Source organism: Hyaena hyaena, unplaced genomic scaffold (assembly GCF_003009895.1).
Source record: "Hyaena hyaena isolate Hyena2069 unplaced genomic scaffold, ASM300989v1 scaffold_1339, whole genome shotgun sequence".
In the NCBI taxonomy this organism is placed as follows: domain Eukaryota; kingdom Metazoa; phylum Chordata; class Mammalia; order Carnivora; family Hyaenidae; genus Hyaena; species Hyaena hyaena.
Genome location: NW_024081973.1, coordinates 125,508 through 144,024, shown reverse-complemented (window position 1 = coordinate 144,024; position 18,517 = coordinate 125,508). Strand labels below are relative to the sequence as shown.

The window sequence follows — 18,517 nt, the reverse complement described above, 5'->3', positions numbered from 1 at the left end:
TCCACGAACCATGAGATCATGACCTGAGCCAAAGTCGGATGCTTAACCGACTGAGCCACCCAGGCGCCCCTATTGTACTTTTTAAATAAGTTATTAAATTGATACTTATCAGTTCTTGCAATTTAGCTTTTTTTTTTTTTTTAAGACTTGTTTTGGCTATTCTGGGTCTATTGAATTTCCATATGACTTTAAGTATCAACTTCTTAATTTCTGAAAAAACAGCCTACTGGAGGGATTTCACTGAATGTGTAGGTCAATTGATCTGTAGACCAATTCAATATTATTGAATCTGTGTAGCAGTCTTAACAGAATTGAATATTCTAATCTATAACCATGAGATATCTCATCAAATATTTAGACCATTATTTTCTTTCAACCATTTTTTTGTAGGTTAGGATGAATGTCTTGCATTTTGTTAAATTTATTGCTAAGATTTTATTCTTTTTGATGCTGCTGCAAATGGAGTTTTTTAAATATCATTTTTCAGATTGCTCTTTGTGATTTATTGAAATATAAATATTTATTTATCAATCTTGTATTCTGCAATCTTGCTGAATCCTTTCATTCATTTTATAGTTTTTCAGTAGATTTCTTAGAATGTTCTCTGTACAAGATTATGTCATTTGCAAATAGAGATAGTTTTTCTTTCTCTCCAATCGGGATGCCCTTTATTTATTTTTCTTGCTAATTGCCTTGGCTGGACTCTCTAGTACAATGTTGAATAGAGGTGGAAAGAGTAGACAGCCTTGCCTTTTTCCTAGTCTTAAGGGGAAAACATCCAGCCTTCCAGCCATTCTTTATTAAGTATCAGCTTATCTGAGTTTTCCCCCCCAAAGATAACCTTTATCAAGTTGAGGAAATGACCTTCTATTTCTAATTTGTTGGCTGTTCTTTTTTATTATGAAAATGTGTTGGATTTTTGTAAGATGCTTTCTCTACATTTATTGAGATGATCATGTAGTTTGATGAAATGGGATTTAAAAATTTTTTAATTTAAGAGTCCATGGATACATATCAGTACATTTATAAGGCTACTTAAATATTTTTGTAACAAATCTTTACTTTTAAAAATGTATATCTTTAAGAAAAACCTTTGGGACCAACTACAAAAGCAAGCTGTGTATCCCATACTTCAGTATCCCATACTGAATATATATTTTTGTGTGTAAGGTTTTAAATATATTCTTTCTATAAATAAAAATAACTGAAGTTATCTCATAAACACACAAAAATATGCAGCTCCAGCTGTATTTTTATGCAGCTTCAACAAAGACAAGAATAGGGGATAATCTGAGAAAGAAATAAACAATGAATAAATTTACTTCTTAGAGTCTTGTATATATTTCTATTATGAGAAATACACATTTTCTAGTTTAAGTAATACTATAATTTTACTTAAAATGGTGGCATACATAACTAAAAATGGATTTTGCATTTGATATGAGTTATTTAAATTTGAGAAAATCCAAGCACGTATCATAGACAGTGAAGAATTATAAGCAGATGTTTACATCAGAATAGGAAGTTATTAGCATTCATAAGAGAATGATTTAAAGTAAGATTTCTATATGATGTGGCAACTACAGAATTTCTCTCACTGTATCCTTTACATAAATATAGCAATCAATATAAATAGACTAAAGAATTGCTTTATATCTAGTCAAATGGACTTTTTAGGAAAAGAAAGGAAGCATATTTTTCAAATTCAGCAGTTACTTTAAAATTATATTATTTCTTAAAAATACCTTTGATTATGTAGTATATTAAAATCTCAGTTCAAGATAAATATTTCTGTGTTGCTGCATACCTGAGTTGCCCTTTAAATGCCTAATACCTTGATTCATATTCAGTTTTTTTTTAAACTTTAGTCTGCCTGCTGTGATGAAAGTCATCTCATCTTGTATTAATTTCATTTGATATATAGCATATCATTATGTCACAGCTGTTGGGAAGCTTAAATTTCTGAAAATCTCTAAACTCTAAAAGTATTATTTTAAACTTTTTTTGTGTTGGCAGTGTTTTTCTTTTCATTAAATTGACTATTTTAGCATCCCCTAAATATGGTAAAAATGTTAGCTTGTTGATCATAAATATATGTTATTTTAAAAATTCCCTTTCTTATACAACAACCAAATAAAGTAGCTTAAAATGTGTGTGAATGTATTTTATCATTTGAATTTTTGCCTTTTTTCTTTAATCATTCTGCATAGAGAATTGAGATCATTTTCAGGTCTCAGCTTAGAGGAATATTTTAAGTCAATTTCATTATGCATTACTTGAGTATGTGTATGTCTGTGTGTTATTTTGGGGTTTGTGCCCTTACTCTTTTTTCTGTGTTGTTCTTCTCAGGGGATTATTTCTTCAAATACATTTCTGAAAAAATAATTTTTTCATTCTTCTATGATGAAGTATCATAGTTGCATTATTAAATTTGACTTTAACTGTCTGATAAAGATATTTAAGGGTGTTCCATAATTTGGTCACAGAGAAACTTCATTATTTTAAAACAAAATTTGGTCATTGAAACTTCAATTTGGATTTAATAGACCATAGTGTTTATTGTGATATGTATTAAAAGATGACATTCTAACCAATTATCAAAAAGAATGTTTACATTGAATGTGTTTTCTTTTTCATCTCCAAATGAAGTTATATATAAAATAATATAAAAACAATGTAATATTTATATTATATTTATATAATATGATAATATAAAACATATATTTATATTTATGTTTTCTTCAGATTTACCTTATAACTCAAAGATTCTCCTTTCTAAGGGTTTATTGATTCTTAAGTTCCAAATTACTAAAACATCTAATACTATAGTTTTACATTAGTTGATCTGAGAGAATTTATTAGTTCAAAATTTGTTCATAATTATTAGATTTATAAATATTCTTATTTTTCAAATAATTATATCATAATATTTTTGTATAAATAAACACGACCCATTTGTGTTAGGCATTAATAGATCTCTTGCTTTGTTTGGTGACAGAGAAATAATAAATGACTATACTTGACATTTTGCTATAAAAAAGCCTCTTGAATTTTATAGATTTTGCTAAGAATTAACAAGGTTGGATTTCTTTGGAGATTTTGAAAATGTCTATAACCTCACAGACACATATTTATATTGCTTTGTATATGCATATTTTTATGTTTCTATAACATAATTTTATGTTTCTATAAAAATATGCATATTTATATTGTTTTAATATGTTTATATATATTTATATATTTACTTTTTTAAAAAGAAGCAGATCTGAGAGTCAGAGTACATATCATCACTGGAGGCTAAAAATGGTCATATATCTTGATTAAACTTAGACCATTAATTTGAGATAAATTTCTAAAAGCGTTTTAAAGTTGGTTAGTAGATTAATTCTGGTTATCAAAAAAACATTTAGAAGGTTTTATAATTTTTGATAAAAGAAATCATGAACCTATAAGCTAAGGCAGGGTTAGTGAGAAGGAGAAAAAGAGATTTTTAACTACTGATTAACACATTAGTGGTATAGGATTAATCATTAATTATGACCTCTGGAAAAGGAAGCAGTTCTTACTAAAAACTTACAAGAATAAATCATGTCAATCTAAGATTATTGCTAATAATCATGACAGACATCTGTTACATTGCTAATTAATAGTGTTCTCTTAACCTGAAGGTGAGGCTCTGGCAGTGTTTCAGAGAATAGAGTATTTGAACTCTTCAACATTTTTTATCATTCACATGAAGAGGGAATATGTATCAATTAAGTATTTAAGATTATTCAAGATCTTCATTTCTAGCTGAGTCAATTCTGATGAAACGTATTTCTTAGGAATTTGTAAATTTTGCTTTCAAAATCATTGCCATGTAGATATTGATTTTATTCTCTTATCTTTTTAGTCTCTTCTTTATCTCTTTTATTACATTGCTTATGTCTTCTCTGTATTTTTGATGAATTTTGGCAGAGATTTGTCTGTTTTGATAGGCTTGTTTCTTCAAAGATCTAACTTCAACTTTGTTGAGCTTCTCTAGAGTACTATCGTTTCTATTTCATTGATTTGAAAAATTATTACTCTTTCTATGTATGTGAGCTTAAGTATGGAGAAATGTAATGTATACAAACCCCAGCTTTAACATATCTTAACAAATTATATTTATCTGTTTTTCCTTTTTTTTTAAAAGAGAGAAAAAGGGAAGGAGCCGCAAGTGAGCAAGGGACAGATTGAAAAAGAGAGAGAGAGGGAGAGAGAGAATCCCAGGAGAGGCAGACAGAGAGAGAGAGAGAGAGAGAGAGAGAGAGAGAAGTAGGGTTCACCCAAAGCAGAACTTGTGTATTTACCTGAAACGGGGTATTTTTCCTATTTTTAAAAGTTGTGTTCTTATTTCTATTGTTTGTGTTCAGCATTTGCTTTCATTTTTATTATTTCAGTGTGTTCAAGTTCAGTAGATTCTATTTTTGGAAACATCCTTGAAAAATATAAATGTCATAGTTAAACTGAGACATTTGTAAATAGCCTTTGTAATATAGCCTTCACATAAATTGAAGAACTAGATATATCTAATAGATTTTCTGCAGTTGCTTTATGACATTGGGATATATTTTTTATCTTCTACTTTTAGATTTATTCTTTATTATTAAGACTTCTGAAGGTAAAACATTCTTTTCGAGTAGTGTTAAAAACTATTAAATTTTATATCCTAGTTAAATTGTTTATATACAAGTCAACTTTTATCCCACTTTGTTAATTATTTCAAGAATCTCAAGCCAAATTACTCAAAGAACTGTAACTAAAATGTATTGTACATTTTGTTTGGACTATTAGAACTTTTTAGTGTCAGGAACTCAGATATAGATATGTTTTTCAGCTTTTTGCTTTCCTATTTACTTAACATCCACAAATCTAACTCTATCCACCCACAATTTACTCTACTATCTTTTTAGGTTTTTAAAGTAAGATTCTCTGAATGTTTGTTTTCAGGTTACACATAATATAATACTTAAACTATTTCTGGGCTTAGCAAAGTTGAAATAGTTATTTGCCCAGGTTCAGGGAGATCAGTCCTAGCCTTATAGAAAAAGAAGTAATTATTCTGTCATACAGTGTAAGGGGAACAGACCTCCAAGTCTCCTCAACCCCTTCAAAAATACAAAAAAGAAATTACTTCCATGTTGCTTGAAATTCTCATTTTATTTTGCAAGACTCTCTGAAACTCTACCAGTTAAGCATTCATTTGAGAAACTAAGTATTCCCTTTCAAAACAAACAAGAAAAAAATCCTCAAATGATGAACATTTATGTGGATTTGTTCATTTTTAAATATCTTAGATACATTGGACAGATAGAGTGGAACTTCTGAGGAGAAAATGATGAGAAAATTCTAAGTCAAGATTTCTAGTGAAGCACCAGATTTTTGGTGACCTACTGTACTTTATGTTAGAAATGAGTCAAGAGCTCCTTCTTTTCTCTCCTCCCTCAGGAATTTGATTTACTGAAGATCAGCCTGACAGCATTGAAGCTGAAGGTTAATGGCCAAACATTATTAGATAGAGAAAGAATGTAGAGTAAGTGGAAGAAAGACTTTAGTCTACTTTGACTAAAGAGGGATTATTTTAAAGTGATTTTGGGAGCAATAGCTATAATTAGCACATAGACATTAATACATATTTGCTAAATTAACAATAAATACACGAGCAAAGGGGATAGAAGCAGGTGTCAACATTCAAAGCAATTAAGGTAGGACAACGTGCAATTAATTGCCCTGTGCACCTGGTATAAGCAAAACAAAGTAAAATTCAGTCAGACTGAGGGGTTGCAGTCTTGGATATCTGAAACTCTTGGTCAGTTGTCTACAGGTTTCTTCACATTGCTCTTGTCCTCATTTCTTGTTTCACCTTCTATACCGTGATTCAGCCAAGAATGATCCACATCTTCCAGGAGGTACCATTTTGTTTTTGCTGAAATCATCTCAAATTTGCACTGAAATTTATTGATTCATCTCTGTCTTATACATGAAACCATCCATGAAAAGTAGGTCTCCCCTAAGCATCTGAAATGAGTAAATCAAAGTCTGAAAAATCAGGTAATCTTTAGTATATAAACTATGAAATAAAAAGAGTTTTTCCCAGGTCCTGCCTCACTTTTTATGGCTTTATCCTGGGCTACAGGAGTCATTTCAAGGATCCTTGTAACTCTCTCCTTTATAAAATTCCATACACAATAATTAGAATCTAAGAAATTTTAGCAGAAAAATCAGAATTTAAAGGTTAATTTAAGATATGCTTTACATTTTACACAAATTTCAAAACTCATGATACCATTTTAAAAACGTTTTCACTGTATTTTTTAAATACAAATAATTCTTAGATGAGAAAATGATTGAATTCACAATATTTAACTTGAAATCACCTCTTGGACAAGATGAATTATCGTCTTTACATAAACTGTTTTTTGACTTTAATAGGTCGTATACTCCTACTGTATAAATTGCTTAGGGAATAATTTAGTAAATTGTAAATTGCATTAATTCTAAAGACTAGTAGGGTGCTATTGAACTTACTAAAGATGCACTTTATATAGTAGACATAATCCATGTTATATATTCAGGTCCAGTTTTTTTTAATAAAAATTTTTTAATGTTTATTTATTTTTGAGAGAGAGAGAGAGAGGCAGAGACAGAGACAGAGTGTGAGCGGGGGAGGGGCAGAGAGAGGGAGAGACAGAATCGGAAGCAGGCTCCAGGCTCTGCCCTGTCTTCACAGAGCCTTATGCGGGGTTCCAACTCACAAACCGCGAGATCATAAGCTGAGATGAAGTGGGATGCTTAACCGACGGAGCCGCCCAGGCTCCCTTCGATGTTTTTTTTTTTACTTGTAAGTCTGTATTTTTTTTTTAAGTTTATTTATTTATTTTGAGAGAGAGAGAGAGAGACAGAGAGACAGAGAGAGAATCCCAAGCAGGCTACGCATTGACATGGTGGAGCCTGATGTAGGGCTCAAAGACATGAACAGCAAGATTGTGACCTGAAATCAAGAGTTGGATTCTTAACCGACTGAGCCACCCAGGCACCCCTGTAAGTGTATTTTTTTAAAACATCACATAAATTATTACAATTGGGCTAAATTGCTTTATCTGAACTGATTTAACACTTCACCAATTAAGTTCAAAAGCTCTCAAGCATTTCCAACTTTTCAGGCTCGATACAACTCAGAGAAAGAAAATTTTTATTCCCACATGTAATTTGATATTTTAAAATTAGAATATATGTTGCTTTTCAGATTTACCTCAGATACATATTCTCCCACAGTTTTAAAAACATAATCCTCTATTTAATTTTAGCTAATTTAGAATTATAAACTAAAAATCAATATTTTATAGCATATTAAATATTGACTAAGATCTTAGGGAGGAACCCACTTTAACCTAGATGAAAATAAACATGTATATTATAATAATTTCCAATGAGAAATGCAACTATCAAGGTTGCTACATATTTGTATCCTCTGATTATTATATGTGATAGCATTGTGATGAGTCTGGAATCAGAATAAAGGAGAATTGGTGAAATAATTTAAGCATTTAATGGCAGCAGGTGCTGAGAGATGGGTGAATTAATTTCTTCATTGGAGACAGAAGAGCCACTGCGGCCATCAGGCTTAGTTATGTAAGCAAGGCCCCTTCTTCCTTGGGAAGGCCTTGAATGAACATTGCTGACATTTACCAGGAAGATTCTAATTTTACTTTGTTTACTTTGCTGAACAAGGCTGCTTCTGTCTGATGTGTTCTTTCTTTATGTAAGATAATAACCTCAATCAGGTTGCATTCATTTTTTTTTTAACTGACTGGGAAGACCTTTTCTCACATTATGATGACACTGTGTAACTTCAATGTGATGTTACGTCTCAGTTCTCCTGCACAGGGCCATCCTACGTCCCTAGGGGAACATCATCCACTCAAATCCATATGTAAGTGTGCAGGTATGTATAGACACCTGTATTTTAGCCACCATCATATGATAGGTGATGACTGCCACAAGTTCAAATGGTAAAATAATTTTTGCTTTAAGAATCAATTTATAAACAATTTAAAATTCATGCCTTAGTAAGTTAATGTACTAAAATTAAAAGTCTATCTTTAATATAAATCCTTTTGTTGTCATCCATTTTTATCAAAGTTATACATACTCAGATAGCTCAACAAGGCTGTTATAAAAATCAGTATTCTACCCTCTGCCCCTTTCCTCTATTTTCTCTGTTCCAGAAGCATCTCCATTCATTATTTTGGTGTATTGTTTGGTGCTAGTCAAATCTCTAAATAATGTATTCTTAGGATGAACTCCAATAAGTCATGATTTGTTTTTCCATTTGATATATTGCTGGATTCATGTGCAAAATTTTTCTTTAAATTTCTTGCATTTATGTTCATAGAAGGTATTGATTTGTAGTTTCCTTGTTTTGTGAAATCTGGTTTTGGTTCAGACTAATACTGACTTCATAGGATGAATAGGGAAGGAGTCCCTCCTTTTCAATATTCTGGAGGAGTTTGTGTAGAACTAATATTTTTATCAGTTAAGTCATCATCTGAGCTTGGAATTTCCTTTTGGGAAAATTTTTATCTTCATTTTCTTTTTCTTTAATAGATATAAACTATTCAGGTTATTTATTTCTTCTTAAAATCTTGTTTCTGTCTTTTAAAAATGTTACCCAATTAATTTTTTAAAAAATGTTTAGTTATTTATTTTGAGAGAGGGGGAACGAGAGCACACAAATGATGGAGGGGCAGAGAGAGGTAGAGAGAGAATCCTAAGCAGGGTCTGTACTGTCAGCACAGAGACCAATGTAGGTCTCAGTCTCGTGAACCATGAGATCATGGCCTGAACTGAAATCAAGAGTTGAATGCTTAACTGACTGAGGCACACAGGCACCCCTCCAATTAAACTTTTTAGTTTTTTGCCATAAAGTATAATCATCCTTTTACTGTATTTAGTATCTGTAGTGATGCCACCTCTTTCATATAGATGGTTTTTGTTTTTTCTCTCTTTTTTCTACTCTGCCTCATTAGGATTTTGGCAATTTTACTAATTTTCCCAACTAACCAGTTTTGGTTTCATTGATTTATATCTATTTCATTAATTTTCACTCTCATCTTTAATATTTCATTTTTTACTTCATTTGGTTTAATCTGTCTTCTTTTTCTAGTTTCCGAAAATAGAATCTGAGGTCTCTGATATGACATGTTTCTCCTTTTTAAATATAGGAATGTGCTGGTAAGAATTTCTCCCTAAGCACTACTTTACTAGCATCTCATATATTTAGCTATTTTATTTTTATTTTCATTCAGTTCAAAATGTCCACCTTCTCTTTTGGTTTCTTTTTTGATGATAGGTTATTTATAAGTATATTATTTTGTTTTAAATGTTTGGTGATTTTCCAGAGATCTTTCTGTTTTGATTCTGTTTTAATTACAGAGAACATTCTTGCTATGACATTATTTTTTTGACGTATGGATATTTGTTTTGTTGCCAATACTATTGTTTTGTTGCCAATATGTTCTATCTTGGTAAATGTTTCATCTATACCTGAAAACAATGTGATTTTGTTATGGTTGAGTAGAATGTTCTACAGATATCAATTAGATCAAGTTGGTTGATAATGTTATTTAAGACTTCTATATTCTTCATGATTTTCTGTCTTCTACAATTATTGAGAAAGGGCTATTAAAATCCCTAAGATTTCAATATTTTCCATTTCTTATTGTAGTTCTATCAGTTTTTGCTTCATATATTTTGAATTTACCATTAGTTGCAATACTGTTTAAAATCATTATGTCCTCAGGACGCCCAGGTGGCTCAGTTGGTTAAGCATCAGACTTCAGCCCAGATTATGATCTTCTGGTCTGTGAGTTCAAGCCCTGTGTTGAACTCTGTGCTGAGAGCTCAGAAGCCTGGAACCTGCTTCAGATTCTGTGTCGTCTTCTCTCTCTGCCCCTCCCATGCTCACACTCTGTCTCTCTCTCTCTCTCAAAAAATAAACATTAAAAAAAAACTGCTTAAAATCATTATGTCCTCAAAACTTTCATTATTGTGAAATGGACTTTTTTATTGCTGCTAATAGTGTTTGCTCAGAAACCTACTTCAACTGGTATTAATTTTCTTTTGACTAATGTCAGTATAACATAGCTTTTTCTGTTCTCTCATTATTTCTTGTAAGGAGCATACAATTAGGTCTTACTTTTTTTTAATTAAAAAAACTTTGATGTTTTTTTATTTTTGAGAGAGAAAGAGAGAGACAGAGTGTAAGCGGGTGAGTGGCAGAGGGGGACACACACACACACATAGAATCCGAAGTTGGGTCCAGGCTCTGAGCTGTCAGCACAGAGCTCGACATGGGGCGTAAACTCTCAAACCAAGCCAAAGTTGGACGCTTAACCACCAAGCTACCCAGGTGCCCCGGGTCTTACTTTTGTAAATAATGCAATCTTATAATCTTTGCCTTTGAATCTAGGTAATAAGCCCATTTACATTTACTGTAGATAAGTAATTATTAATTTGTGTCAGTTAAATCTATCATCTTAATATTTTTTTCCATCCATTTTTTGTTCCCCTTTTCCTCTTCTCCTGCCTTTATTTTTAGAATAACCAAATTATACAAATACTGTTTATGACTTAATTTTATCTCTTTTGTTGACTTATTCATTATAATTCTGTTTAGTTATTTTATTTTTTTTTAATATTTTTATTTATTTCTAGGAGAGAGAGAGAGACAGCGTGAGAAGGGGAGGGTCAGAGAGAGAGAGTGAGACACAGAATCTGAAATAGGCTCCAGGCTCTGAGCTGGTAGTCAGCACACAGCCCGACGCGGGGCTCGAACCCACGAATCGCGAGATCATCACCTAAGCGAAAGTCGGACGCTTAACCGACTAAGCCACCCAGGCGCCCCCTGTTTAGTTATTTTAATTGTTACTTTATAGTTTATAGTTTTTATCTTTGACTTGTCAGAGGTTACCTTCAGTTGATATACCAATTTATGTGTACTAATAGAACCTTACAATAGTAGATTCCCGTTTATTCTCTCCCCATTCTTGGTTCATTTTCATTAATTTTACTTTTACATATATTAAATACCTCACTTTGCATTTGTTATAGTTTTTGTTTAGTCAATTATCTTTTAGAAAAACTTAAATAGAAAAAATCTTATATATTTGCCCATAAAATACTCTTTGTAGCCCCTTTTTTCCTTTAACATTTCTTAAAGTATGGATTTTCTGGTGATGAATTCTTTCAGATTTTGTAGGCCTGGAACAGTATTTCACCTTCATTTTCAAAAGATATTTTTGTTGAGTTTAGAAACCTAGGTTTATCATTTTTATCTTTTAGTACCTTAATGATGCTATTTCATTGACTTCAGTGACAGAAATCTGCTGTCATCTTTATCTTTGTTCCTCTGTACATAACATGTTTTTCTTTTCTGTCTACTTTTTAAGATTTTGTCGTTAACACTGGCTTTGAACAATTTAGTAATGATATGCCATGATGTTTAAGGGCTGGTGTTAATTGAGGTTCTTGGATCCGTTGCTAACAGTTTTTATCATATTTGAAAAGTTTTTGGTCATTATCTTTTCTCAGCATCTTTTTCTATTCTCTTTCTCTTAGCCCTGGGGACTACAATTGCACATATTTCAGGCTATTTGAAGTTGACACACAGCTAACTGACATTGAGTTCATTTTTATCGTTGTTGTTATTCTTGTTTTACTCTATATCTTTTTGGATTGTTTGTTTCATTACGACTTTAAATTTTCTAACCTTTTTTTTTGCAGCAGTGTCTTATCTGCTGTAATTTTAATCTAGCACACTTTGCATCTCATAGACTGTTGTTTTCATTTCTGGAAGTTTATTTTGAGTCTTATTTATGTCTTCTATACCTTTACATGATTTTTGAAACTTACGGTTATCATAATGTTTTAGTGAGACTTTTGTCTAATTCTTGGAGATTGATTGCTTTTTCTTGATTGATTTTTCTCCTCATTACAGGTTGTGTTTTCCTGATCTTTGCATCTTTGATAATTTTTTAACAGATGCCAGACATTGTCAGTTTTACCTTATTGGATGCTGAATATTTTTGTATTCTCATAAATATTTTTGAACTTTTTCTGGGACACAATTAGTGACTTGGAAAGAATTCAAAAATTTTGGGTTAATGTTTCAAAGTTTTCTTTTGAATGGGACCAGAGCAGTGCTAGATCGAGGGTTAAGTATCCTCATAATTGAGGCAGGATCTTTCTGGGTTCTCTATCCAAAGCTTGTGAATCATGCTTTCCAGAATGACTGCTGTCTTTAATCACTTCAGGTGGGTTTGGTTTTTGTTTTGTTTGGTTTGATTTGGTTTGGGTTGGGTTATTTTTCTCCCATAAATGCACAAATCAGTACTTAGCTGAATACTTTGAAAGGGTTACCTGCAGATATCTGGAATTCTTTCTCTAGACATCTCTTTTCTTCCCAGATGTTGTCTTGAGAACCCTAGCCACCTCAGTCTTCCCATATCCTCATTTTGGCTTCCTCTACTCATTGAGTCTGCCAGCGTGTGCCTGGGTTGACTTTCTCTGCACCACAACCTGGGAACTCGCATAACAGTAAATTAGGGAAATGATTGAACTTACTTTTTTCTTGAATGTCTCCTGTCTCTCAGCGATCATTCTCTTATGCATGCCCAGTCTCTTGAAAGTTGTTTCATCAATTTTTTTTGGTCATTTTTTGGTTGTTTCTGTTAGGAGGATAAGTTGAGTCCCTGTTACTTAGTCTCTGTCAGCTGTAGAATCATTCAGTTTATGCTTTCTTAACAATATTTCTACTACTGTTTTATTGAGGTTTAACAATAGACTAGGAATAATTCTAAAGTATTCTTTAATAGCTGTTAATTAGAATATCAATGAAAACAGAAACAATATGGTACAATATGTTCTGAATAGGAGCACCTAGGAATGTAGGTTATTGTAGTAAAAAGATCACAGAAACAATAATAGAAATATCTGATCCTTGAATGAATTTTCCAATTGATTAGTCATATTTTAGGCTTTCTGTTTATTATTGATATTCTTATTTGTAAAACACATGACTACAGCTGTACTATATTCTTCACAGAATTGTGAAATCACTGGGATATTATTTATATAATATTACTTTGAAAAATCAACATTTTGTGTAAATATAAGATCTCTTTAAGAGTTTACATTTTATTTTATAAAATATTACAAATGTTTTTGCAATATATACCCCATGTATATTTCCTATGTTACTTATATGTTTTGCGGGGAAACCTCATAATATGAAAAAGCTAAAGAAGTCTGAAGACTATAAAGTCACTATATAACAAATATTACAAAATATTTGTATGTTTAATTCATTTGAAATTATTTAGATTTCTATTCTTTTTTATACATACATGTTTCTATCTTTTTTGATTTTGTCTACATAATTCAATACGGGTTTAAATTAAAGATGAAATAGCATGAAATAGCATTGGACAAAGAAAAAAAAAGGCATATTTAAATGACAGACATTACTGTAGCATTGATTCCAAACGGTGGGTCCTATTGCTTTTAAAAGCACAACTTCAAACACAATGCTAAATTTGTTTTAAATGTAACTATGGAATTACTGAGAGAAATCTTTTCCCATTTATGTCAGAGATGAAAGATGATTTGTGATAATGCATACCTATTTTCCTGTCATCATAATTGGACTTATTCACTAAACTGAATTAACAACACAGATGATCAGGGAGCCTGCCCATTGATATCTAATTACACATATAACTAGTGATAAAAAATTTTAGATCACAGTTTGTGCTTTTAAAATATAAATACTTTTCTTTCATAAAATGCCATATACATTTATATATTCATATGAATATAATATTGTAAGATCATAGAATGAAATTTAGTCTAAGTTAGCAAACTAGGAATATAATTTTGACTTGGTAAAACTTATTTATTACTTTATTTGCTTAAATTTGTACTAATGATAAAGATATATTATATCAAGTTTAGGAACTTAATCTGTGAGTAGGACAAATCTAAATTCAGATGCTGGCTCCATTAGTAGGCTTGCCAGATAAAATATATGATGCCTGGCTATATTTGAGTGTCAGATGAATAATGCATTTTTTTTTCTGGTATATGTATGATCCACACATACACACCTTTGGCACATACACTAAAAATCAGTTTTATCTGAAATTAAAATGTATCTGAGCATCCTGTATTTTTGTTTGCTAGATCAGGCAGCCCCATCCACCAATCATCATCTAAGTATTGATCCTTCATGATCGTAATTCCTTCCTTATTCAATAGATACCACAGTTTTTCATGGCAGTATAGAATTACTGTTATATAGAGCCAGACTACTTGGAATAAAAGACTTAAACCTTGCCTTCACCATTTACTAGCTGTAACCTTCAATGATTTACTTAAATTTTCTGCCCTGTTTCAGGTTATTATTTATCTATAACAGGGAAATGATAACAGTTATACATGCCCCATAAGGTTATTGTGAAGAAAAAATGATATAATAATATTCTCAGAACAGTTCCTTCTTAGTACATAGTAAAACACCATAGGGTTAGTTTTTGTTATTATTGTCACCATTATTAACATTATCTCCACTGGCAATGTCAAAATGCCTTTGTTCACACTCTCAACTTCTTTGCCTATTTATTCCTTCACTTTTCTTGTCTACCAAAATGTCAATCCTATTTAAATCCAACTGTATTCTAGACACACCCATAGAAAGCAGAGGGGGACAAAACCCCAAGCAGGCTATCTGGTTTCACTTTAAGTTAATAAGTGTGAATTTCAAATTCACATGTCCAAGATTCATTCCATCTCTGCTTCAAATCTCTCTTTTCTCACCTACCTTGAATACCCCTCGCCACTCTTATGTTCTGGTTCACTGAAGAAATGTGAACCATCAGAAGGGAACTTCCCCAAGCTCTCCCCCCCATGTCTCCGAGCTCTCTGAGGCTGTCCACACTCCCTGGATCCTCTCCCTCCACTCTGTATGGACTCTTGGTGCCCCTTCCATGACCAATCCTCCCATTTATGCACTGCACCTGCTCTCCTCTGGTACGTTTGTATTTATTATCTAATAGGCACCTTAATATTAACACTTCCCAAGCACACTGCTCTAGCAGATTAACCCATCTCTGGAAATGGCAACCCCATCCTCAAGACAGTTCCTTAGGACAAAGCATTTGGCTCCCCGCTTCCTTTCAGAGCACAAATACTTTGCATGAGGCTCTGAAGAGCACCTGACATACCAACAAGTTAATTTTACTAGTCCTAGTTTTATAATATGGATTGACTAGATGATAAATAGTAGCAACTACCAAAAATTTGGGGGAGAATTAAACCAACAATGCATGAAAAGTGCTGATCACGGTGTCTACTAAATATTCAATAAAAGTGTGCAACTATTTTTACTTTTATTAGTACTGTTCCTTTTACTGTTCCTTCTTATCCAGACTATACTATTGTAGATAAATATACATACACATGCACCTGAATATAAAATACCATGGATGTAAATGTTATTAGATGTGTATTGATACAAAATAATACTATTTTCTCCAGTTCTGTAGAAGAACAATTCCTTTTGGACTACTTATATGAGTTTAGTTTGAGAAGTACCTAAAGAATCTTATCACTTGGGGTAATGTTTTAGGATGTTAAGAATTCAACTTGAGCCAGACTTCCTGAACTTGTTTTGCCTCCCGTGTGACTTAGTTACTTACTTGAACTCTATGCCTCAATTTTCTCATCTGTCATATGGGAATTATTAGTACCTCCACATAGGATTGTTCCAATTTCCATATTTGTGTAGTTTTTAGTATGATTACTGAGATATTATAAGCAATTTGTAAGTGTTCACTTTTGTTTTTATTATAATGAACTGGTCTTCACCATAAGAAGGTTCAAGGCATAAATTCAAAGGATTATGTCATTATTCATCTATAATAGTTCATCTCCCTTGCAAGTGTTATGGTCTATTCATGTGGGAATAGTTTTTCACAACTTCAAAATGTAAATCACAGTATGATTTTGCCCCATATCCTTTGCCTTTTTTTTTTTTTTTGGAGGGGGTATTTACATCTTTCTGGAATGAGATAGGATGATTGTAGCTGCACTTAAAGTGCAGGGAATATCATCAATATGTTTGTCAATTTAATTTATTCTTTAGTGAGCTATTAAGCACTAAACGTATGCTGTGCACTAAGTTTTGTTGGTAGTATTCAATGGTGACTAAGCTGAAAAAGATTTCCATTCTCTTTGAACTTAAGAAGCAAGGAAGAGATATTTTCACATAAATTACCAGAAGCTCAACTATTCCTTTTCTTTTTGATACCTGTGTTAGATTAAAGATCCAGCCAAAGTTATGGCGTCATATGGTGCCAGGTTTTAGGCAGCACTGCAATGCATTGGCTAAGGAGTGCTAATTTGCTCAGATTTCTTCTATGCAGTTCCTTACATAACTGGTAAAATCTAATTTGGTTTCTCTTCCACTGAGGTAGACACTGCTGCTCAGTGGAAATAAATTTGAAAAAGAGAAACCCTTCACAGATGCTGGGGTGTCCCAGTTGGGTATTTTGCATCTTATGTAGGCAGGTTCCAAGTGGAACTCCAGATTATGCCTGCAAGCCTGAGACCAGGCAGCTGTCAGAGGCCTGAAGTCAGCAGGTATAGGCAGTCACAATGCTGAAAGAGAGAATGACACTCAGCATCTGGCTGTTTACTAGAAGCCAATGATGCGCTTTATTACGTACCCCTAAATATGCTTCCCAAATGTTTGTTGCTCAAAAAACTGAGGGAAACCCCAGAACTAAAGAAATTGAAGAGCATTTTGTTGGTAGAGTAGGAAGAAGAAAATGAACTTACATTCTGATAAGATTTTGTAACAAAATAAGCGTAGGTGAGTTACATCTATTCTTAGCATCTATACCACTGCAAAAGGAAAGAACATTCAAAACAACTGAATTTTATGTTCCGAACATGTGTTAAATCTCTTGAGTATAAGGAGCATACTACCCATGCTAATTAAAAGCAAATGCTTATTCTCATTAAATAGATTTTATACAAATTCCTTAAAATATCAGCTAGGAAGGGGTAACATATTACTGGCCTGTGGGGTATCCCATAAGACCAGCTCTGACAATGATGGAAAATATGCATAGAAAAAACTTAACAATATTTTAAAAATCTCACTCCTGTCTTCTTCGGAGCAACACACTTCTATGTTTCATATTTAGAGGCTCAAGTTCACAACTTCTGAAAAAAACTTTACATTGTTCTCATTAGAAGATTAGGTGCTAATTCTGCCATAAATTAAAATGATCTAATTTCAGAGACTGTGGGTTACCTTTTTATTTTTGAGCAAATAATTATGCATTATGTGACAGCTGAGAGTCCCAGACCTTGGGTAGTAGCAGCTTTATAGTTCATATTCACAGGAAGACCCCATATAGAAGCCAGAAGAGGTGTTTCATAGCATTAGCATTCCCACCCATACATTCTCCTTCAGTAATCAAACAACTAAGTAGTGTTTGGTTTATTTGTATGACCCGCACAGAGACCAAATATGCATGAAAAATTGACCTTTGAATTGTCAGTGTATGAGTAAACCCACTGGTGACTTCCTATGACATTTCTCTGTAGTAGCATCTCAAATGGTCACACTCTCAAATACTTAGACATGCATTTTCATATGGGTGTCCTTTCCTTTTTCTACTACCTATTATTTTCAGGTAAAACTATGTTGTTTTTAGTACTTTGTGAAAATAAGAAATGTTTTATTTTTATACATTTTTATAAATGTAGATAGGTTTCTCAAATTTGATCATGGTTTGCTTGACCAGAATTCCTAGATAAGAGCTGCCTATTTTTACTTAAATCCTCATGTACTGTTACTCAGTTTTAACAATTCATGTTTTAGCCTACCATTTTCTCATAAGAATTCGATGAGGGATTTTTTTAATGACTTTTCCATTCATAAGCTTATTCCCCTTTGTATAACCTTCGCTTACAGTGCATATAGTTTTTCAAAAACTTTGGTCCTCTGTTTGTAGAGTGTGAGGCATCTATTATTAATAAAATATTGGTAGATTTTTTTTCTGAATTATCTTGAGAGAATAATGTTCTATCACTCCAAAAAGAAGTGCTTCAGAATGAGGTATTCTTACAGAAAAATCATTATATACACATATGTTCATAAGATACACTATTAAATTTAGTAGTCCCATCACATGTAAGCTTCAGATATTGTTGCTTTAATGCATTCCCTTACTGCTTTGATAAAAGCCTTAAGATGTTGCCACTAGTTCTTTGATGATTTCCTCTGATGTTACAGTACCTTTCTTTTTTCCTCCAAAAAATCTGTTTTGCATAAACATGAGAAGTCAAGGCAGTTTGAGTTAATGAGTAAAGAGATTCAAGTTTTAGCAACAAATGTACATATATTTGTGATCAGTTCTCTCACACA

At 32.3% G+C, this 18,517-nt stretch overlaps 1 protein-coding gene across 5 annotated transcripts in view; it reads left to right on the top strand.

Moving 5' to 3' along the window:
• The window catches only part of TFEC (transcription factor EC), a 121,022-nt gene that overhangs the window by 14,838 nt on the left and 87,667 nt on the right, over positions 1 to 18,517 (top strand). For 2 of the 5 annotated variants that reach the window (XM_039223364.1, XM_039223365.1), the window contains exon 2: positions 5,846 to 5,930. The exons of the other annotated variants lie outside the window; for them this stretch is intronic. In XM_039223364.1, the coding sequence (XP_039079295.1) occupies positions 5,846 to 5,930 (85 nt within the window). The remainder of the gene's footprint in view (positions 1 to 5,845; positions 5,931 to 18,517) is intronic. 5 annotated transcript variants of the gene reach the window in all.